The sequence below is a fragment of the Denticeps clupeoides genome, chromosome 9 (genome assembly GCF_900700375.1).
Source record: "Denticeps clupeoides chromosome 9, fDenClu1.1, whole genome shotgun sequence".
Taxonomy (NCBI): Eukaryota; Metazoa; Chordata; class Actinopteri; order Clupeiformes; family Denticipitidae; genus Denticeps; species Denticeps clupeoides.
The window spans coordinates 20,385,347-20,409,432 of NC_041715.1; the positions used below are offsets into that span (position 1 = coordinate 20,385,347).

At 40.0% G+C, this 24,086-nt stretch overlaps 1 protein-coding gene across 2 annotated transcripts in view; it reads left to right on the forward strand.

Moving 5' to 3' along the window:
- The window catches only part of cntnap5a (contactin associated protein family member 5a), a 70,270-nt gene extending 47,441 nt beyond the window's left edge, over positions 1–22,829 (forward strand). The window contains exons 11-24 of one of the 2 annotated variants that reach the window (XM_028990545.1): positions 1,823–1,929; positions 2,102–2,221; positions 3,010–3,210; positions 4,796–4,952; positions 5,061–5,188; positions 5,392–5,562; positions 5,664–5,882; positions 7,862–8,101; positions 12,428–12,652; positions 17,252–17,385; positions 18,087–18,171; positions 19,584–19,787; positions 19,969–20,043; positions 21,016–22,829. In XM_028990545.1, the coding sequence (XP_028846378.1) occupies positions 1,823–1,929; positions 2,102–2,221; positions 3,010–3,210; positions 4,796–4,952; positions 5,061–5,188; positions 5,392–5,562; positions 5,664–5,882; positions 7,862–8,101; positions 12,428–12,652; positions 17,252–17,385; positions 18,087–18,171; positions 19,584–19,787; positions 19,969–20,043; positions 21,016–21,221 (2,272 nt within the window). In that variant the 3' untranslated portion in view covers positions 21,222–22,829. The remainder of the gene's footprint in view (positions 1–1,822; positions 1,930–2,101; positions 2,222–3,009; positions 3,211–4,795; positions 4,953–5,060; positions 5,189–5,391; positions 5,563–5,663; positions 5,883–7,861; positions 8,102–12,427; positions 12,653–17,251; positions 17,386–18,086; positions 18,172–19,583; positions 19,788–19,968; positions 20,044–21,015) is intronic. The other variant, XM_028990546.1, reaches the window with a different exon arrangement.
- The last annotated feature ends 1,257 nt before the right edge of the window (positions 22,830–24,086 follow it).

Consider the following 24,086-nt stretch of genomic DNA (forward strand, 5'->3'; position numbering starts at 1 on the left):
TAAAGCCCCTTTTGATTTCAGTATAAAATTGTGTACTTTGAATGGCGTCTTGCTGTAGGCAACTGAGTAAATCCTACTAGGACTGCTGAACTTTATTTGGGTGTGTACACAGGACAACTGAATACTCAAGAAGTGCTTCAACAAAGTTTGTAACTTAGTCCCAAGCATGTACATAGTACATAGACCTCAGATGAAGCATAGAATACAACAGAACAGCAGAACTCAAACAAAGTTCACAAATGCTTTACTATAGGAATAATAAGAATTTGTCTAAGAGTATGCACAATAATGCAGTCAGTGTATTGTATTTTTTTTTGTTTTTTATTGTCCATAACAGATTTGTTTATTTGGATTATACATGTCTTAATTTAAAGGTGGGATACATTTTGAAATTATTTTTTCGGTTTCATGATTTATATTTCAAAACCATGGCATTGGTTTTGAACAATTTTTATATCTGTATAATATCTTCTTACAATGATTTAATCTTTTCTCCACGAGGCATGTGATGTGGTGGAGGTCTCTCCCTCCTTCCTCTCTCTTTCTGCCTTTGCTAAGGCGACATGTCCTGCCGGCTCGCTCTGGGGAAGGGTTTTTATTAATAGTGAACTTGTGTGTACACGGCAGGACCCTCAGTCACCGCAGGTCTTACATCATTCATGACCAGCTGTCGTGGTCTGGAGGCTGCTGTTCTCGCTTTGACAGCATCTGAGTGCCCTGGACCAGCTGGAGTGGCAGCCAAAGGATTGGCTGCTTTTTTTTCTGCCACCCCCTCCTCTGGCAGGGCTCCAGCGGCTTCTCACTATATCTGCTGGAAGGCGTTAGATCACAAGGAGCCGACTTGGCTGTGGGTCTGGTTGCGACACTCCTGCCCCTTGCAATTCCTAGGCTTCACTGTAATTCTGTCTCTTCCTTTTTCTGGTCTAATGATCTATAAAACTTTTCATTCTTAATTGCTAAACATTTTCTATAATACTCACAGTTTTGCCACAGACTTGAGGACTTTTTTCTTTCTACCAGCCTGAAAGAAGCCGCAGAAGGGTTCCACCTGCCATGCCATGTCTTTGTCATTAAGAGCATCAATAAGCTGAAAGAGTTATGGAGTACCCTTCAGCAAAACCAACTTACCGTTAAAGATTAATCACCCAGTTTAGAGCATGAAGAAGAAGAGCAGAGGGTTGGGGGGAACTGCTTGGTACACTCCTTCTCTTAAAAGCACACAGTGATAATGAAACAATCGCCTGACATGCACAGCAGCCAACTCCTTCATGCCACCAACAAATGAGGAGTGAAATGGTTGGGTTCCCTGCAGCTCCCTTCATAGGGTGAGCCATGTTGCAGAGAGCCATGGAAAATAATATATGTGTAAATTAAAAGACTTATAATTGTGAAATTTAAGGAGCTCTGGTGTGTTATTAATCAAAAATCTCTCTGAGGTTTTGTGCTTGAACCAGTCATCAATTTAGTCATTGTGATTTAAGCACAGTCAAAACACATTTCATTTTTAATTTTGTATTTATTTTTTGAGTGCTGCTCTTAGTGGCATGAATAGTTTAAGTACAGAGAATAAATATGTCCATGAGGATAATGAAAAAAATATATTTAAAGTTTCATGTCAAATTTATTGCTGTAAAAAAAAATATTGTGTCGATGTCCCAATATTTATGGACCTGAAGGTTTTTGTAGGTCATCTGCCAGGATGAGATTTAATGCACAACAAGAGAAGAAAGCAGCCTTATGTGTCTTTGGCTAAGGTTGAGTATACTTTTATAAGCATCACATTTCAATCAGACCTCAACATCCAGTCTTCTCCCTGCTTCAGATGCCTTCCTAACTTTTGTGAACATGGGGGGAGGTGTTCCCAAACCTGGAGCTCCTTCTACTGCGACTGCTCAGGGACTGGATACAGCGGAGCCACATGCCATAACTGTGAGTCTATTCTCCTCACCCTTCATATCACAGCTGTACTTCAGCATCAGTTTGTGAAAGAAGCATTTAAGCATACACTTTTTAAATTCACAATTAGAAATGGCTCAGCACGGTCACATTTTGAGCGACTCTTTTTACTATCTGTGATTTTCTGTTGTCTGTTGCCTCTCAGCAATCTACGAGAACTCATGTGAAGGCTACAGACTAGCAGGCAGTTCCTCGGGATATTTCTCTATTGATCCAGATGGGAGTGGTCCGATGGGTCCAGTGCAAGTCTACTGTAATATGACAGGTGAGGCCTGGGTCAAAAAATCTGAATTAAGTACTTATTTTTAAAGAAAGAGCAGTGAGAGCACAGACTGGGTTAAACAAGAGCACCATGGCTGTTCAATAATCAATATACTGAAAAGGGTCATTTATTGCCTACTAATTCAAACTAATAGAGAAACCAATTTCTGTACAGGACCCAAAAGCATTCCCAAACCAGTCTGGAGATATAATTTCTCCAGCGTGTCCAGGGCAGGACATGCCCGAAACATCAATTGACTCCTTTCGAGTCCCTCCCAAAAGGACCGGGTACTTGGACTCTTTGTTGTTCCTTCCATGAAAGATCTTCTGAACCGTTCTTTGTCTCACCGTTTACCTAAGACCAATTTGTCATGGGAGACCCTACAAGGGGCACCAAGTGCCCGGGACAACATAGCTCCTAAGATCATTAGGGCTCCAGCACGATAAGGTGACGATTCAAGGAGGAGGATTTGCCATTTTATATATTATTAATATTTATTTTAATATCCAAATCAAGCAGACTTCAAATTTTTAGAGACTTAAGAATCTTTATAAATAAAGAAATATTTTTCGAGACTTTGTTTGACTTTTCAGAACTAGCGCTTTCATCTGGGTCAGTCACCTCTAATTTTCTGTACAGAATTTCATTTTAAGATGTCATTATTTCTTAGCAGCAGAGATGCATTTCAATATTTAATTACTGTGTATAAATAGTCTAGTTACATTTTGATGTGAAACCATGCCATCCAGCTTCTAGATTAAATGAAATGCTTTTTTTCTGTTTTACTCCAGAGAACAAAGTGTGGACAGTGGTCAATTACAACGGAACAAACCCAGTCAGAGTTCAGGGCTCCTCAGTGGAAAGTCCCTATATCATGCATTTCAACTACAGTGCTTCCCCTGAGCAGCTGCATGCCCTGGTGGTCGGATCGGACCAGTGTCAACAGGAAGTCATGTACCGGTGCAGGAAGTCCCGCCTTTACAACCCCTGGGGTTGGTTAACACCCAATTCTTCGCTAGATCAGACACAGAGGCTCATTTTTTATAACACTTAATTTGAACTTTCAGTTTAAATTCAGTTTTGGGTTGAAGTAGAATGTTCCATAAAATAATAAACCAATGTAAATGACCTCAAGGCAACAACCACAGAAAAAGAATCACAGAGGAATGAAGGGGCTTATCTGGAACAACACTTTTAATTACAATGGAGCTATACCATGCCTGGGTGCAGGGTTGGCACTTCGTGTAGCACTAGTTTATTATTCCCCAAACCACTGTATCATTAAGAAGCGAATGTGTTTTTTTCAGACTTCGCAGATCTGACAGAAGCATAATTGGTTGTATGATTTGATGAACTACATAAAAACAATGCTGGAGTGAAAATAAATTAAAAAAATAGATAAAAATAACTTTTAATTGGAATGGGAAAATAACAATTTAAGGTCCTTTGGTATTACCGGAGTTGAGGGTTTTCTCATACTAGGGATAAATAAATTACACAAAGTTTTCAACAGCACTTAGAAGTTAAACACTGAGTAATGAGTTGGCAAATGTAAGATTGGCAAAGACTGCTAATATCTTGACTATTCTAAAGCAAATAATAAACATGTTCTAGTGCTACAGAACCCATAGTCTGACTGTTTCTGGAACACTCGAAGGCTGGCTGTTTTTCCCTCTAAAACATACAGGGGGTCGGGTCCTGCCGGCTACTCCTAGTGTGTATAACATAGACCGTCCTGCAGGCGATATGTAGGTGCACTACTTTTCCTGGAACGTGGGTTCGTGGATCCGATGGGAGTTTACTGCTGGGTATGTCCAATGGCACGAATATACCAGATACTACCAACAGGGATAATAATAGTCTGAACAATTATAATTAGGTGGTTAGTGACCTCCAAAGTTGTGAGTTTGAATCCCGACGCAGGATTCCTCATGCCATCATAAGGCATACACATTAGGTGGATTAATGACTCTAAATTGACTGTAGGTGTGAGTGTGTGTGTGTGTGTGTGTGTGTGTGTGTGTACACATAGTTGTGGCTAGGCTAAACCCAGGGCTAGGCTTACAAGTACATTCTGTTCTCATTTTACCAGAGATAAAATCTGTATACAGTATTGTACAGAACGTTTAAACTGTTGTTGGAAAAATGTTAAAGCAGTATTACAACTCACACATGCCCAAAACCTTTCCAGAGGATTGTATGTGTATTTCAGAATAAACACTATAATACTCTAAAAATTAAAATTAAAGGGAACATTTTTTTTGTCAGTGAAGAGGAACATTTATTTTATTCAGTGTTTTTTGTCCTAGTGCAATAGAAGTGACAATGTCACTGTCCCTGCAAATGTAATGGCCACTGGATTGCACAAATTAAAGCACTAAAATTGTTGGTTTTGGTAGTCGGAATGGTCCTGAGATGTCACCAGCAGAGATCAAAGAAGCAGAGAATGAAAGTTATTTTGCAACTTGTAGAGAATTTCTACTGTGTACCACACCAGTTGGTAAATGGCATAGAGAAGTCAGGGTGGAGAAAGCAGTTTAGAGGTGAGGAGTTAGCACTGTCATCATCTCCTTGCAGATGGAACGCCTCTATCCTGGTGGAGGGACCGTGGAGGTGAGAAACGCACCTACTGGAGTGGCTCGCTTCCCGGGGTGCAACAGTGCTCATGCAGCCTGGAGGAGAACTGCCTGGACATGAGCTACTTCTGCAACTGTGACAGTGACCAAGACACATGGTATACCTTGCTGCCACTTGAGTAAAGAGTTATTACAACTCTGTGTTTTATTTATTTGGACTGTGAACAGAACATTCTTTTATCTCCTTATTTGTTCACATTTTACAGGCTGAACGACACCGGCCTTCTCTCTTATAGAGACCACTTGCCTGTGTCAGAGATAATCATCGGAGACACTCACAGACCTGGATCCGAGGCAATCTACAGCGTTGGCCCACTGCGTTGTCATGGTTACAGTAGGTGATCTGTTTGCTTTAGTATGAATTCCGAAATGCACACAAGACTAAATCATTCTCTTGACTTTTAGATCTCTTTTCTCTGTGCTGTACAGGATTGCGCAAATAGATGAAAAACTTTCTTTTTTTTTTTTTTTGTTTTGTAGCAATTAGCTAGCATCACAAACCTAAGGTCATATTCTTTTTATATTCTTTTTGTGCAGAATCTTTGTGGAATGCAGTGTCCTTCTACCAGGAGTTCTCCTACATTCACTTTCCAGCTCCTCAGGTAGAGCTCAGTGCTGACATCTCATTCTACTTCAAAACTGGTGCACCGTCTGGAGTCTTCTTGGAAAACCTTGGGCTGAGAGATTTTATCAAAGTCGAGCTGAGCTGTGAGGCTTTTTCTCCTCAGTCTTGAAATTTCGTTTGCTTTATCCAATTAAATGATTTGCTTGATGACATCTGAGGTGTCCGGTCATGTGTTCTCTCAAAGCTCAGTCTGCTGTTACCTTCTCATTTGATGTGGGGGATGGGCCAGTATTGCTGACCGTGAAGTCACCAGTCCCTCTCAATGACCGTCAGTGGCACTGGGTGCGGGTGGAGCGCAATGTGAAAGAGGCCTCTGTGCAGGTGGACCAGCTGCCCCTGCGCTTCCTGGAAGCCCCTTCAGATGGACATATTCGCCTTCAGCTTACCAGCCAGCTATTTGTAGGTAGGCATCACCATTACATTACCTTCTGCAGTAGAAATCACACTTTAAATTCAATCTTTCCCATGAACTCTAATTGTATCTGTCTGTCTGGCATATTCACTTTCAGTCAAATGCATTTTATTTGCTGTAATTATGACAAAATGTAACGATAGACATAAAAAGTGTTTGCCCCCTCTTTGATTTCTTACTTTTTTCCATGTTAGTCAGTTGTTTCATTTATTATCCCAGTCATAGCCCTGTATGACAAAGTGACAAAGTCCCTGTTAAAACAGTGATTCATCATACCTCAGTTCAATTTTCAATATCTTGAGCCACACCCAGGCATTTACATTTACAGTATTTTACAGTATTTACATTTACAGTATTTATCAGACGCCCTTATCCAGAGCGACTTACAATCAGTAGTAACAGGGACAGTCTCCCTGCAGCAACTTAGGGTTAAGTGTCTTCTTCAGGGACACAATGGTAGTAGGTGGGATTCGAACCCGGGTCTTCTGGTTCATAGGCGAGTGTGTTACCCACTGGGCTACTACCACTCAGGCCTTATTACACTCAATCAAGAAAAAATAAGACCTGCCTGACAAAGTGATGTAGCAAAAGATCCTCAAAAGCTTGACATCATGCAAAGATCCAATGAAATTCAGGAACGAATGAGAAAGAAAGTAATTGAGATCAATCAGTCTGGAAAAGGTTATAAAGCCATTTCTAAAGCTTTGGGACTCCACTGAACCACTGTGAGAGCCATTATTCATAAATGGAGAAAACATGGAACAGTGGTGAACCTTCCCAGGAGTTACGGCCTGATATATATTAAACAAGAGCACCGTGACTTCTCATCCAAGAGTCACTAAACACCCGACAACAACAACCAAAGAATCTCATTTGCCTCAAGTACAGTTGTCAGGACTTTAGAGTCAAATATTTTAGAGCCTATTTAGAGCCTTTAGAGCCTATTGAGATGCTGTGGCAACTATAAAATGCAGTTTATGATTGAAAACCCTCTTATGTGGCTGAAATACAACAATTTCGCAAAGATGAGTGTGCTGTAAAAGTGCTGTAAAAGACTACAAGTCTCGCAAGTTATCACAAATGCTTGACTACTATTGTTATAATTAGTTTGGCCCAACCCATTATTATGTTTAGGGGCAACCTCTTTGTCTTACAGGGCCAGGTAGGTTTGGACTTGTTTTCTTCCTTAATAATAAAATCCTTCACTTAACTGCATTTTGTGTTTACTTGTGTTGTCTTTGAGTAATATTTAAATTTATTTGATTATCTGAAACATTTAAATGTGACTAACATGGAAAAGTAAGAAATCAGAGAGGGGGCAAACACTTTTTCACACCACTGTAGATGCTGGATTACTCACACACTGAAATAATGTGCATGAGATTAATCATGGGCTTCTCTCTTTTTTAACATAGTTTCTTAAGTATAATTAAAGTTCATCTTTTATATGACAAAAATGACTCAAACAAAATACAGATAACTTAATTTTGAAGACATGCTTGATGTGACATTAGCAAATATTCTTTTCAGTGTAATGACTGCTCTGAAATAAGATCAGGATGCTGTAGCTACAACCATGTGCATAATGTTCAGGAAATTATTGTGTTTATGAGAAATTTTTGTAGCAATTAAAGTGATTACTTTTAATTAAAGTGATTTCCTTACATTCCTTTTTTACATAGTAGAATAGAATTATTTTTTAGGGAGTAGAATAGAATTACTTTCACCTGAATGTAAAATAATGAAAGAAGGTTTGCTGTCACCCATCTGGGAAAAGTAGCCTCTAAAAACAATTTACTCTTCCATTTCACCATTCACAAACAGTAACAGCTTACAAACCATTATGACTTTAAATTATCACATTAAATGCTGACAAGATGAGGTTTCCCTTTCAGGTGCAAAGTCATCGCATCATTTTCTTCCCATAGCTGAATGCTGAATCTCAAGTTCTATTGCCATCTGCACTTCAGGGGGAATGGCGTCCAGACAGCGGGGCTTCCTGGGCTGCATCAGAGCCCTCAGTGTGAATGGGGTCAGCCTCGACTTGGAGGAGAAGGCCAAGTTGACCCCAGGGGTCAGTCCAGGATGCCCGGGCCACTGCGGCAAATCTGCTGAGCTCTGCCACAACCAAGGGAGGTGCATTGAGCAGAGCAGCGGCTATGTCTGTGACTGTACCCATTCCGCCTTTGGAGGTCCCTCCTGCAAAGAAGGTATGTTGTAAATATGCAGGTCATACAATGTTTCCTATCATAGGTACTGTACTTTTGGTTTTTAAATGTACGTTTCTTTGCTCTGTAACAGGGCTTATGGTAGTATGGAACAATTAGTCTCTGGTTAACAGCGGTTTTATTCATGGACTCAAACCATGAATACAATCATTTTATTTACTCTGTTATAGTTTTTATTACATAAGTCAGACAAGTTACAAGTTAGTCTAAGTATACTATAAAGAGGCAGGTCTTGCAGGTCTGTTTGATAATACTCAGCGACTGAGCTGTTCTGACCTTGAGGGGAAGTTTATTCCACCACCTAGGGGCCAAGACAGAGAAGAGTCTAGATGAGTGTCTTCTTCGTACTTGGCGAGCAGTACTGGAGGGTCCGAGAGTGTGAGGTGCAGTGCAAGGTATAATAAGGGCTCTGAGGTAGGAGCGTAGCAGAGAATTTGGGAAATTTAGAGATCACTCATGCTGCTGCATTAGTTGTAGAGGCCAGATGGCATTCAGAGGAAGACCTGCTAGAAGGGAGTTACAGTAATCCAGTTGTGAGATTACTAGGGACTGAGTATCTGGGTGGTATGAGGTGCCCCCTAGGCCATATGTCAAGAAAGCTTGCACATACACTACCTTTCTGCACGCATCTACATACAAACCATACAAAAATACAAAGTTTGCACATTCACCACTTTTTTTCCTTGCAAACATACTACTTCTGCCACACACACATTCACATAGTTTTTCACATGACATTTTTGAAGAATATATGGTGTATGTGTGAGGTTTGTATGTAGATGTGTGAGGAATATATGGTGTATGTGTGAGGTTTGTATGTAGATGTGTGAGGAATATATGGTGTATGTGTGAGGTTTGTGTGTAGATATGTGAGGAATATATGGTGTATGTGTGAGGTTTGTATGTAGATGCGTGAGAAATATATAGTGTTTGCGTGAGGTTTGTATGTAGGTGCGTGAGGAATATATGGCGTATGCGTGAGGTTTGTATGTAGATGCGTGAGGAATATATGGCGTATGAGTGAGGTTTGTTCTTGATATATGCCTAGGGGGTGCCTCATAGGGTGGCCTGTGTTTATAGATAAGGGCGTCTGATATTGTAGAGAAGGAATCTACGGGAAAGATTGGTGATGTGAGTCTAGAAGGAAAGTTGATTGTCTATAGTTATTTAAATATATGTCATTTGCAATTCATGTGACTTATGCTACCCAAATGTGGTGTTTGTGTGTGTGTGTGTGTGTTTGAATTTCACTTTCTCTTGTACTGTGTCATACTCTTTCTGCTTTCATAAAGACTAGAAATTAACTAGTGTTGCACGATTAATCTAATCGCAATCGTAATCGCGATTTCAGTCTGTGCGATTACATGAACGCAAAAAGCTGCGATTTAAATTATTAGTACATGGATTGAATCGGATATGTTGCCGATCCATTTTCTCATTCTCTCAAAGTTTGCGAGCTGACTGAAGTCTTACATCTCACGTCTCACATCTCAGTCGGATGTGACGTGTTTGGTCACATGACTTTCGATTCGGAGACATATGGTACGTCAACGTCGCCGCCATATTGCGATAGGTTCTGCTGTGGCGTGACGCATATACATGTCAATGGAGAGAAGTGCATAAAAATGCCTCACTCTTGTGCTGCTTGGGGCTGTACAACCCGCTGTACGCTCCAAAGCAGATCCGGGGGATTACATTTCATAGGTAAGGCTGGACAATTGTTTTGAATATATTTGGCCATTATAAAATCACGTTTTATAAGTCTTAACCTTAGCTAAGCTAGGCTAAGCTAGCAAAGCTATGCATTCCTGTGTTCAAGTCAGCCTCCAAACAACGTTTGGCTAACCGTAGGCATTAACTATTTAGACTGTTCTTAGCTGTTTAGTTATCTTTTCTCAAACATTGAAGGTTTCCTAAAGAAATTCACCTCAGTTTACAAATCTTAACAGTAATGTAAAAGAGTTTTTGTGATTATTTAATTTTGTAGAATATTGTATTTTGAAAGCACTGGGCATTTCAAGTTGTTATAAGTAGTTTCTATGTTTCACTTTGAAATTAATCATTTCACTATTAGTATGTGACTTTTCATTGATGTACAAGTGTCCTTTATCACATCGCAATCGCATATCGCAATATTGATCTCAATAATCGCAATATGTCTTTCTTCCCCAAATCGTGCAGCCCTAAAATTAACCCATCTTAACAGTAGTAAAAGGCTAAACATCATGTGATCACCTCTCATATTATGGTCAGAATGACTTTGAATCAGACCTTTTGGAGCCAATGATTATGCTTCACAAATTTACATATGATTTATAAACAGCACATTCTTGAACATGTACGTCTCCTTCAAGAGACTCTCAGAGTTTTAAGAGTTCTTACCATACACAAATATTTTGAGGTCTCCAAGACGTGCACTGAGTAGGATTTCTTCTGCATACTTCCATTAATGTCATCCTTTTAAGTCTGCAAAGGGCTTTCTTTACTCGTCTATTTAAGGCAGTATTGATTTTTCAGCCTCATTTTGTGCTGGTAGTCGAGCTGTTTCATTTATTTATTTTGTGTGTGTGTGTGTGTGTGTGTGTGTGTGTGTGTAGTTATTTATGTGGTTATGTGGGTGGCAGCTCTCCTTTCCTCACTCCATTACGTTCTATACAATATATGAAAATCTAATACAATGTTTTTGGGATGCAATATAAGGTGCAGCATGCGGTAAATGTTTGGCAATGTTCAGATGTACCACTGATAATCTATGTGCATATTTGGTTTGGTAGATGACGTGAAAGGGATGAGAAGAGACATTGCTATATACCAAATGTTAAACATCAAAGGTCTGGGTGGGTTGACTCTTCTCATCCCATTCTCATCCCTTTCACACTCTTCATGATACAGATAACAAGCAAGCTGTCCAGACCTGTTTGTGTCTCTTTACATCTGTGATCCATGAGGATAAACTTGATGTGATTAGTGAAATCTTCATGGTCCACGTGATAAAGAGAACCTCAAAAGTCACTCCCATATTCACACTTTGTAAAGTTCAACAATAATATCTTGCCAGATACAGTGCAAGAGGGAGTGAATTGAAAACCTATAGGGCAAATTCTCAATCTGGTAATCATGTTTGGTTCTGAGATCAGTTACGTTCACATTACAATGGTGATCAAAGAGAGCACAAAGTGAGGGGCATCAGCTCAACAGGCGTGTGTGGTCTGTTGTTCATATAATCTGGACTGTCTGTCCAGCAACCACCGATCTTGTAAATCCATTTTCATGGAACAGACCACACTGACAAATATGTCATTTAAAACAGCTCTGTTCAACAGTATAAACGTGGGTATTTGATGTACATCTCTCAGGGACTTGCAAAACTAAGATGAACACTGAATATGCATGATGCACAAAACTTGATATATGCATTTATCACGTCAAGAATCAACTACTGGAATGCCCCTGCATCATTTCTTAACAAATTTCAACAAGTTCATGCAGCTGCTAGAATCCTAACATGAAAAAGATGTCGTCCCTGTACTGGCAACCTGTAAAATTCCACACTGACTACAAAGTGTTATTTAACATACATGAATTAATACATAATTGGCAATACATAATTAAGGGGCTCCCCTGCTTTGAAACATCCTTCCTGCTAAATTTCACAATATTCTAAATTATTATCACAGTCTAAAGACATATATTTGGCACGGGCAGACTGAGACTCAGAATGCGGCATTGTGGAGTAGAAGGGTGTGATCACTTCTTCATCTTTAAGTTCTGTTCTGGTTGATCATGTTATGTAATTTGTATATTGACAAATTTGGATTTTTTTTACCTGATGAGGGCTGTGGGGTCAACAAAGTCTGACAGGTCAGTAGTTGTTGCTGCTGAATCACTGGATGCCACTGGATGTTAGTATTTGCTATGTCACCTGTATTATGGGAAGTATGTGAGACTGATGCTTGAGGGCAGCACATGGACAGAGAGATAATGTCATAAAACAAATTTGCCACGTTTTTAATGACAGTTAAAGTTTGTAATACTGAATTATTGCACACAAGTTAACTAGTGAACAGGTTATAACAAATGTATATCTATAACACACTGACAGAGGATACATCATGGACAAAGTAATTAAATGTCATTGATAATATAACAGAATGATGTCCTCTCTGGGAAATATTTTTTTTAATTTTGTTTATTGTTATTTCAGTGTTTATTACCAGTGTTCATTAATTCTATTCTTATAATTCTCATCATAGCTTATGCCACCAAGGGAATTATCTAATGTCCTACAATTTTCTGATTTGTCTCCAGAGGTGTCTGTGTCATTTGAGAAGGGCTCCTCTGTTACCTACACCTTTCAGGAACCTTTCTCATTCATAAGAAACAGCAGCTCCCAGGCATCCTCCATGTCCACTGGCTACAGCAAAGCAGTGGAGAATGTGGCCTTCAGCTTCCAGACAACCCAAGCTCCTGCCATGCTGCTCATCATCAGCACCTTTAGCCAGCAATACGTGGCTGTCATCTTAGCACATAATGGTAGGAAAATCAAGGTTTCTTTGTTCTGTTATAATATCTTTGTTAGGCTGAAACCTGAAGTGTAAAAGTCATTAAATCCCATAGCACAAACACTCACATGTATGATGATGGGGGACAGAAGACCCAGGCAAATTCAAACAGGCGTTGAGGGTCCCAAAACGGTTCACAGTTTCAGGACAATAGTCACTTAGCCAATTACGATGACTCAGATTCAGAAAACTTAATTTTTCCTGAAGGAAATTTCTTGCGTCAATGAATGCACAAACACACAAAAATATTTCATTAAAAGTAATTTAAATATATAGAATGAAAGTGCACAGTATGACACTACAAATAAAAATGCAAAGAACAACATATTAAAGAAAAAGGACCATATTTGTGGTGTGTGTGTGTTTCTCTCTCTCTCTCTCTCTCTCTCTCTCTCTCTGTACTGTCATCCTACTGTGACCTTTCTTGTGGGTGGCCAGCGAGTGCTTGGACCAGTCCATCTTATCTTCCATGAGAAGACCTAAGTTTTTGTATTCTTCAACAATGCACCCCTTACAGAGGAGAGACGTGAGGCTGTGATCTTGTCAGGCCCACTACCAGCTTCATCTTGCTGGTCCACAAAACTTTCCTCTACAGTTCCTGACAAAAATCTTGTTGCTTATCTATTTTGTAGAAACACCTGCTATTAACCTGACTTTTAATTAATCAATTGGTGTTAGAAATAGATCATATGAAAAGCTAAACCCTACCAAATGATGTTTAGCATTTAATTAAGACAGAAAGGTCAAATTATGGCAAGATAAAAGTTTTGTCGCCTATACAGAAATTGAACAAATTTACTGCAAATACAAAAATATGTCAGCAAATTACGTTGTGGTGCTGTGAGAACCAAATTTAATATCTTGTATGACTTCCATGAGCTTGAAGGACTGCATCCATGAGGTTTGGCAAGGATTCATACAATTTATTGATGAAGTCATCAGGAATAGCAAAGAACACTTTAGTCTCGGGGTGAATCTTAGGCATGTTTGCAGAGGTCTAGTTGCAGTTGATGTGAAGGTCTAGTGTACTGGGGTTCTTTTTATACACACCTGAGACCTAATTGATCCATTATTAGTCACAGGTAAAGCTCATATTACAAGGCGACAACACTTGGACTCAATGGGCCTTCCAAGCTTTGAACATTAGAATACTTTTTGACAGTTTTATTTTGCACTGAAACATTATTACAGAAGTTGTTGGGAATAAAATGAGCCATTTCTTGTAAAAAAAATATTGATTAGAAATATATTTCAGTGGCACTTGAGGTCAATTTGTACACAAGCGACAATCCTCAGTGATTGTATCAGAAGAAGTGTGAGAAGAATAATGATCAGGTGGGATGGTGGGTGGAGGAAGGAGAAAGGTGTATATAGAGGGTCATGTTGGGGCTGGATGAGACCTTATCAAACCTGTTAAAGATCTGGTTGAGTTCATTTGCCCTCCTGACATCACCATCAATCACCTGACAGGCACACTTAAACCAGTAGTTGTCTTTATGCCCCTCCACACATCTCTGCTGTCTCTTTCTTCCTTTGGCTCTACTGACATACACCTTTGTAATTCTTTAGCTGCATCTGTCACCCAATATGAAAGCCTCCATCTCATTCTAGAAGGCTTTTATATACTTGGCCCATTCTAAGATACAGGTATTCTAGTATACATAAAGTTGTTGGTATTTTTGAATATAGTGAGGACTCCCCTTTGAATAATGGGTTTTTGAATAATTTGAAACATTGATGTGACCCTTAATACAGCAGATTTAGTGCCACACGTGGGATCGGTGGAGAGGAACACATCATGAGAGGTTCCGTGTGGAATAAATGCCTCTGATTCATTTCATCATTGTGTATAAGAACAGTCTGTATATGCATCATTGGCCTCTACCCACTAGTTAGTGAATAAGCTGTTGCACTTCTATTTCTTAGTAGATTTATTGTATGTGTGGGTATTCTGTCAATTCAGTGCATTCAAGAGAACTGGAAAGAAAAAAAAGGAAAAATCAGTAATTCGGCCATTGACAGTGATCGTCCTCCACTGTCAGGAATGTGTGATGATAGGAAAGAACCTTCTCAGAAACTGTGGTTTTCATAAAAAACAATATATTGGCTCGCACACATATATGTACGCAAGAAATGAGGGTGAAATTATCCACTTGATCCATCACATTACAGGCAGGAGGTGACGGAGCAGTCCAAACCCCTCCAGAAAAATGTAAATCTAGACTCAATCCACAACTTTATCCTGAACCTGGCTACTTAGTCATCGTTCAGAAACCGACTGAACATTCAAGTCAAGTCAAGTCAAGTCAACTTTATTGTCAATTCTGCCACATGTACAGGACATGCAGAGAATTGAAATTACGTTACTCTCTGACCCATAAAAGTAACATTAAATACAAAAACAGTGACAGTAACGAATACAGAGTATAAATACAATTTAAAAAGAAAGGCACAATATACAATTTTAAAAACACCATATACAAATAAGGGCACATGGAGGAGAGTGCAACATCAGGAGAGTGCAAAAACCAATAGTGCAACAGAGTTTTAAGTTTAAAGTGACGAAGTGAAAGTGAGGTAGATGGCAGACCAGAGCTGCACAGAGTGACTGGTGCATGGTCAGTTTGTGTGATTTAGAGTTCAGAAAGTTTGTGGAGCAGAAGAGGGGAGTGAGGGGAGTGGGGGCAGAGCCGGGAGGGAGTTGAGTTTCCTGACCGCCTGATGGGTGAAGCTGTCCTTCAGTCTGCTGGTCCTGGCCTGGAGACTCCGCAGTCTCCTCCCTGATGGCAGCAGGCTGAAGAAGGTTTGCATTGGGATATTTCGTGTCTTTCCTGCCTTGGACAACACAAAGGTCAGGGGAACAGGGAGGCCAGTTGCCGCTGGAAACCATGCCATGTGATATGCGACTGACTACAACAATACAAGTCTTCAATCGAGCCCTGAGAAATCATCTGTGGCAAGTTGGAGCAGAGGAGAACAACACTTCTGGGTGTTATTACATTTATTTCCCAAATAGCTTGTATATTGGGATGCACAATACAGTGAAATACACATCATTGTGTGAGATCATTTAATCTTCAGCAAGCAGGACTTGTACAGGCCTCCCATTATCTGTCTCAGATATACAGCGAAGGACAACAAGCAGTGCCTTCCCACACTGGAACAGCTCATTCATTCTGTTCACATTACCAGTGGTGTTCATTTGGAGGTTGTTGTCTACCTGACACCACAATTCCAGGTTCTCCACAGTGGCGTCCTCCTGTGTTGGGGTGAAGCCAGTCACCCCCCAGCTACAGGAAGCCAATGGAGAAATGCAGCAGTGGAGTGGTATGGGAAAATCTGAGAAGGTTCAGCAGGAGCGGTCGAGTAGCACTAAGAAGAAGACCAGCCAGGAGTGAGTTACAGAAGTCTAGTTTGGAGATGACCACAGATAGGACAAGTAGCCTGTGTTGATAAAAATGGACGAATCTTGCTAATGTTGTAGAGAAAGAATCAATATGTGCGAGAGAGATTAGAAATATAAGTAGGAAAGGGAATTGTCCAAGGTTGTGTGCAATGATAAAGGGAGAGAATTGTCCAGGGAGATTTTAAGGTTGTATTGTCAGGTGGAATCTGCATTGATGAATAGCGGTTCAGATTTTCTGCCATACAGTTTTGCTTCATCCAGAATGAAATGTCAGACAGGCAAGAAGAATTTTTTTTGGAAACGTTAACATCTGATAGAGAAAAAGAAAAGAAGAGTTGGGTGTCATCTGCATAGCAGTGATAGGATAATCCATGCAAAGATATGACCTTACCAAGAGATCTTATTTACATGGAGAACAGGAGAGGCCCAAGTACTGACCCCTGAGGGTCACTAGTTGAGCTTGTGAGGTGCAGTGTTCCCCTTCCATGTCACCTTGTAAGATCTATCCTCCAGATAGAAAGCTATCTACTGCAATGCCGATCCACTAATAAAGATGGCCACTAATAAGGATGGCCAGGATAGTCTTGGGATTGACTGTGTCAATTGCTGCTGAAATATACAGAAAGATCAGCAGTGATGACAATTTTACTGATCTAGCAGTGTGTAGTTTCTCAGTAATGGTCAGAAGAACCGTTGTGGAGTGGGCAGATTTGAAACCGAATTTGAATCGATCCTGAGTGGCGTTCTGGGTTAGGTAGTGAGAATGCTGATTATAGATGCAACATTGTAGCATTTGTGAAAAAAGAAAAGTAGGAGAGAGACTGGTCTATAATTGGAAGTATCAGAGGGGTTGGCCGTTGTTTTTTGTATATAGGCATTGTGTTTAGTGTTTATTAAGAAGTTAGGTGTTTCCTGCCCTCTATGGCACTTTCATTCTAAAGGTTGATTTACATGAAGCATATTTTGCATGGCTATCTCACTTTTGTGTCAACACATCTTTTTTTCAATGTGTGCTGACAGTATAACCCAGGCACGAGCGTATGATTAACAGCATCACAGTTTGTCATCTAGCTGTGATGAAGTGTTATCAGAGACGCTCACTTGTTAGCAGATGTCAGTTAACTGCTAGAGTAATCACTGACCAAGCTCCTGCTTTTCACTTAGGAAGTCTGCAGCTCTGGTACCAGCTCCATAAGGAGAGGAGGCCAGATGTTTTCAGCCCCAGACCCCTCAGCCTGGCTGATGGCCGCCTACATCAGGTTCGAATCCACCGTGAGGCAAAGGACATCTATTTGCAGGCCAGTGGGAATTTATTTCATTTTATGAACTCATTTCTGCAAACAAATCTCAAGATATTTTATTACCCTGCAGATATTACATAACTAAAAATCCAGTTATAATAGTGAACTAGAGGTCCAAGGGACAAGATTGTTTTTTTATATTGCACTGAATGTTGCTCTAATAAAAAGGCAGAAGGCAAAAGTATTCATTTCAGAGTTTTAAACCATTATTTTTTTTATTTTCCGTTTGTCACTATTGTTATTATTGCCATTACTGTATTATCAGTCAAAGAGGAATAAAAATGAGGAATAACTGAACTGAGTAGCCCTGCTTTAAAACAGTGGAAACTGCTTTTAACAATGCAGGCACTCATCATCGGATATAAATAGTGTTTTATATAAAAAAAAGTGTCTCTAGTTATCCATGTATTATACAATCATGAATATTCTAACAGTAAAACACATAAGCAATAAGAATTAGAATGTCTAATTGTCCCATTTAAATATATGTGCCTCTTCTACAAAAACAACATGACTGAAATGAATACCGAACAAAGGTTTGACAACCAGCTTTTTAAAACCTAAAGTAATTATAAGTAAAAACTATTCTAGACTGAAAATGTTGAATGAAATCATCTCTAGCTGAAAAAGAACATTTATGCCTCCTGGCCTTTCCTCTTCAACATATCAATTTACACTGGACTTTTCTCCCCTTCCAGTTGGACCAGGAAAACCATAAATACACCTTGTCATCTGACTCCAAACTAAACTCCATAAGATCAGTAACTCTGGGCAAAGTCACTGGTGAGTTTAAAACAAAAGAAAGTAAAATAATCGGCTAAACTACTAGTTTCGTACTGGCTTAGCACCCGTGGTCATCCCTTGGCCTTCATAGTAATCAATTGTCACACCACAGTCATGTTTTGCAATAAATCAGTTCTGAGTGTGGCCTTGTGCTGTTACCATAGAGATATTTATCTTTGATTTAGCAGCTGACTGTGTTTGAATATAAGAGAATTATTGCTGTGACAAACAAGCCTCCAATAAATGATAATGGCTTTATGCTATCCTTCTTTATTTTAAGACATTGTACCTTTCAGTATCAGTAACATGTTTTTTTTTTATTATATCTTTCCTTGGGACAACACTGAAGATAAAGTAGTCAGTGTACAGCTTGTACAACAGTGGGTATCAGGTGAGAATGGTGAGCAGGTGTGTTATACCGGCCACTAGAAGGTCAGCATTTCACCTCATGGCTGTCTGAAGATCTTAAAAAAGAATTGTTGCTCTAAGATGGCCTAGGCTAGAATACCCTGAAACTGAGCTGCAGTATGGTTGCCAAGACCATAGAGCAGTTTAACAGGACAGGTTCCAGCGCCTTCTAAAGCTGATGCACAAGAAAGCCTGCAAGCAGTTTACTGATGAAGAGCAGACTAAGGACATGGATTCCTAGAACTATATCCTGTGGTCTGATGAGACCATGATAAATTTGTTTGGTTAAGATGGTGTCAAGCATGGTGGTGGGAGTGTCATGTACTGTACTACACTGAAGCAGAGCATGATCCATACTTGGCAAAAAGAAAGAAACTGAGGGAGACTGGACTGGCCAAGCATGTCTCCAGATCTAAACCCTATTGAGAGTCTGTGGGGCATCTTCAAACGGAATGTGGAGGAGTGCAAGGTATCTAACATCCACCAGCTCAGTCATGGAGGAGTGGAAGAGGATTTCAGTGACAACATGTGAAACTATAGTGAACTCCATGCCCAAGAGTTAAGGTGTTGCTGTAAAATAATGGTTCCTTTGGGCACAATTTAATTATTTTCATATGGGGGGGTTTACTCACCTTTGTTGCCAGTGGTATAGACATTAATGACTGTGTTTAGTTCTTTTGAGGGAACAGCAATTTTCACAAGCTATACACTGACCACTTTACATTGTATCAAAGTGCCATATCTTCAGTGTTGTCCCAAGGAATGTAATATTTATCAAAGTGAGGGGTGTACTCACTTTTGTTGTGTACTGTAATTTAATAATTTAAAAGTTTATAGCTCTTAGTTGGCATTCCAGAAAAAATATGTATAACTTGTTATTGCTTGCATCCTTACAGTGAAACAATTGTCTGAGAGAAGGCCCATAAATGTCCCAGAGTATAAAATGAATTCTTTATTCAATTGATATATCAAACATCAATACCTCTTAAATTTCCCCAAAACAGGAAATGATGTGCTGGAAGATGATGTGGCTCTAGCTGGTACCAAAGGCTTTGTTGGCTGCTTTTCATCCGTCCAGTACAACCATGTTGCTCCACTGAAGGCAGCATTGCTCAATCGTGGTAGCTCATTGGTTTCTGTTCGAGGTCAGCTGGTGGAGTCTAACTGCGGAGCTCTGGCTGACTTGACGACATCAAACTCTCATGCAGGTGAGCGGTCATTTCAGCAACATAGATGAGATTTCCACAGATCAGGAATACAAAGTCTCCCACTCCATGACATTGCAGGGCAAATACAGTTTCTGAGTCAGAAGCCTCAGCACTCTGTTGGAAAAATGGCTTCTTGGATCATAAATTTTACTATTTAACAACCTCTTTCTTCTCTCCTCAGATCAGTCTGGAGAAGCGGGGAAAGATAATGAGCACAATGGCAGCAATAGCCAACATGAATCAGCAGTAATTGGAGGTTTGTTTTACTACTTCATGCAGTTTCTCAGTCACCGAGCTGTGAAATGAACTTTGGTTATTTTTCTTTCTCTCATTCTCTCTCTTTTGCACTTTTTAAACACATTACTTTATATGTAATTTATCTTCTGCAAAATTTCTTAACCATTAACTATTGCCTAACTATAAAGTCTCAATTTGGAAATTCACCCAATTATAATATAAAGCTTCAGAAGCACCTTATCATGAAAATAGCAGCACCGCTCCATTCAATTAGTCCGTGTGTGTAATCAAACATAATCACAAAGCATCAAGTTTTACAACATACACATATGAACACATAAAACCCCTGCTGTATATCTTTCCTCTCCACACATGACAGAGTCTCCAGTTCACCATTCTTCTTTCAGTCCTTCAGACTAACCACTCCATGTCAAGAACACACCTCACAACCTGACAGGAAACCAATCTCAATTAGCATCCTGTGAAAGTTACAGGGACAGTCCCCCTGGAGACACTCAGGGTTAAGTGTATTGATCAGGGACACAATGGTATTAAGTGGCAGTGGTGGCATAGTGGGTTAGGAAGTGGACTCATAATTCATAAAGGTTCTCGAATCTCGAACCGCCAAGGTTCCTCTGAGGTTCCCTTGATCAAGGCATTAAAGTGATTGGTTAAATGCAGAGGACATATTTATCTGTGTGTCACTGTGTGCTGTCCTGCAGTATATGGCAATCGCTTCATTTTTTTTCAAGTGATGTTTGAATCTGTAACTTTATGAACTTCTGGTTCATTGGCGAGTGTTTTACTACTAGGCCATTACTACACTTAATTTGCTGATCAAATTATCACTAATCAGTTTTTACATATATGTACTATTAATATAGTTATTATATTAATGTACTATTGCTACAGCATTTTACCAGCTTGAATCATATTCCTCTCCTGTTCATGTGCCACCTTCTCACCATAGTAAAAATGATCTCTTTCCTAGGTGTGGTGACAGCTGTGGTCTTCAGCACCCTGTGTGTCGTAGCAGCGATGGTTCGCTTCCTCCACAGGCACCAGCAGGCTCAGCGGGCATCCAGCCTCCAGGAGAAGGAGCACCAGCGCCGTTTAGAAGCAGCCTACCATGCTGAGCTCCATCTGCGCAACTCAGCATTCCATGTGCAGGACAGTATTAAAGAGTACTACATCTGAGGGATCTTCAGCTGCCAGCCATGGATAGTTTTTTTTTTTCTTCCTATCACTGTCTGCCTGTCTACATGGATCAAGGAACATAGCCTGCTCCTTTGCATGGGAGCTCGGCGACTAGTGGTAAAGCTTCAAGTGTAGGTCGTAGCTCGTAGTTTCAAAGTGCTGTAATGTGAGAGAATCCAGAAGATTTAGGATGAGGGTGCAGTAGGTATCATTTCTGTTGATGAATCGGTTGCAGTGCAGTAATTAATGTGTGCTAAAGTGGTGCTAAACAAAAATTGCCCCTGCCAAGAGTGGACCATGGGGAAGAGGCACGGAAATGGATTCTGGAGGCATCCAGCAAGCGGTTAATTATGCTTGCCCTGTTTCATACAACGTTTCAAATCCAGGCACCTTGCTGGAGTACGACAGGCATCTAATGAGGCTCGTGTGGTCATCTGTTGGTACTGCAGGTCTTTCAGCATTTTCCACAATTCAGAATGCTCTTATTTTCCGTAATAGGGTTATGACGGAGAGATAAAACTGTTACTAAATACTTCTATTTAGTATAAAATCTTGATTCAAGTTTTCATTATAAGACTAATGTACCCTTCAAACAAAAAGGTGTGCATATCTAAGGGCAATTTCATTCAATTCAGTTCTGACATATATTACCCTTTAGTATGAATGAAAACGTGTTCATGGTTTTTAGATTAACTTGTTAAACTTCAGTTTATCATAATTTTATCATTTCCTTCAAGTATTAATGTTTATTCTTTAGAGATGTTCAGAATATGTCCCTGGACGTCTGGTTTGCAGTACTCTGTCACGTTTGTGGGTTTCTCATCTGTGGAAGGCCTGCGAGACCTGGCAGGTTCTCATACACAGTGTTCTCGGCTGGAGTTTGTGAGAACTGTACTGCTTTGTAGTTTGTTGACAGCTCGACAGTGTTTGCCGGTTGCTTTGTAGATCAGATGCCTCGTCAGCATGCATCGTTTAATTGCACAGTAATGCTGCCTGATCTCTTCCATTCATCTGAGTGCCCTGACAGCCAATCAAAGGCTTTTTTTTTTAAGTGAGGAGTATAGTAAGCTGCTGAAAACGGAACCTTGTATAAAATGTCAATGTCTGCTTAAGTCAATACTCAGGGAGATATAGTTGTATCAATGAGAGTAACCTATCAAAACATGTCATTAGGATTAAGTGGTTTATTTATTGATAATGAACTTGGCCCTTAATTGTTCTTTCATTATTTAACTACATTTTGTACACATTGTTATGCTTCATGATTTTTTGGTTGACAATGAATGTTTTGATGTATCTAATTATTGTTGCTGTTTATTCTCTCTTTTTATGTCAGTTATTTATGTTCTTTCACTTTTGCACTTTTGCTGACATAATAAACAGATCATAACCATTGAGATATAAGATAAATTATCTCTACATTGAATGAAACAGTGCATTTAAAAATAGTTTTATTTGAACTGAAGTGTCCTTTACACAGAATATCTTAATCACAGACTCTTTTCTAATTCTATTGATAATATGTTTACTGTGGGGCCTGTTTTGTATGAACATGATGTACAGGTATATTATAAATGTATGTTTAATAAAGCCGGGAGATTTTTTCTATTGCATGTTTTGTGTATACTTAATGACTGCCAGGGATAAACACAGGGGTATTACAGTCTTATTCCAAAATGGACAAAGATCACGCACACACCCCATAATGACAATGTGAATAAAGTTTGCTTGTGACTTTGCAAATTTATTAAAAATTTAAAAAGAAAATCACATGTACATAAGCCAGTACATGAGCCTTTGCTCAGTATTTTGTTGATGCGCTTTTAGCAGCAATTACTTACTGATGTCTTTTTGAATATGATGCCACAATCCTATGCAACATCTGGTGCACAGCCATTTTGAAAGAAAGCATTGAAAGTGAAGTGATTGTGAAACAGCATAACTGACAACGAAATGTTTCCCCTGCTTTTAACCCATCACCCTTGGTGAGCAGTGGGCAGCCTAGAAAGGTGCTCGAAGAGCAGTGTGTGGGAACGGGGCTTTGCTCAGTGGCACCTTGGCGGTAACGCGTCAGATTCCTTACTCGCTAGGCCTACCCTAGTGGGCAAGGAAGTTTCCTTTCCCATGGGAGCAGTGATTGCCCTAACTTTTCACAGAGTTGATGCTGAAGTCACTCCTTTGATATGTTGGCTGTGTGTTTAGGGTGGTTGTCCTGCTGAAAGATGAACCGTCGCCCCAGTCTGAGTTCAAGAGTGCTCTGAAGCAGGTTTTCATCCAGGATGCCTCTGTACATTGTTTCTGTTCTATCCATACTAGTCTCCCAGTTCCTGCAGCTGAAAAACATCCCCACAGCATGATGTTGCCACCCCCATGCTTCACTGTAGGGATGGTACTGGCCTGGTTTCCTGGCATTCACACCAAAGATTTCAATCTTTGTCTCAGCAGACCAGAGAATTTTGTTTCTCATGGTCTGAGAGTCTTTCAAGTATCTTTTGGCAAACTCCAGGCAGGATGCCATGTGCCTTTTACTAAGAAACGGCTTCTGTCTGTCCACTCTACCATACAAGCCTGATTGGTGGATTGCTGCAGGGATGGCTGTCCTTCTACACAGGTTCCCCTTTTATCCACAGAGGATCTCTGGAGCTCTGAAACAGTCACCATATGGTTCTTGGTCACCTCCCTGACTAAGTCCTTTCTCCCCTGGTAGCTGGCCAGCTCGAGGAAGAGCCCTGGTGGTTGAACTTCTTCCAATTACTTCTTCCAATGATTGAGGCCACTATGCTCATTGGGACCTTCAAGGCAGCAGAAGATATTCTGTAACCTTCCACAGATTTGCGCTGTAACTACTTTACGGAGTAACTGTAT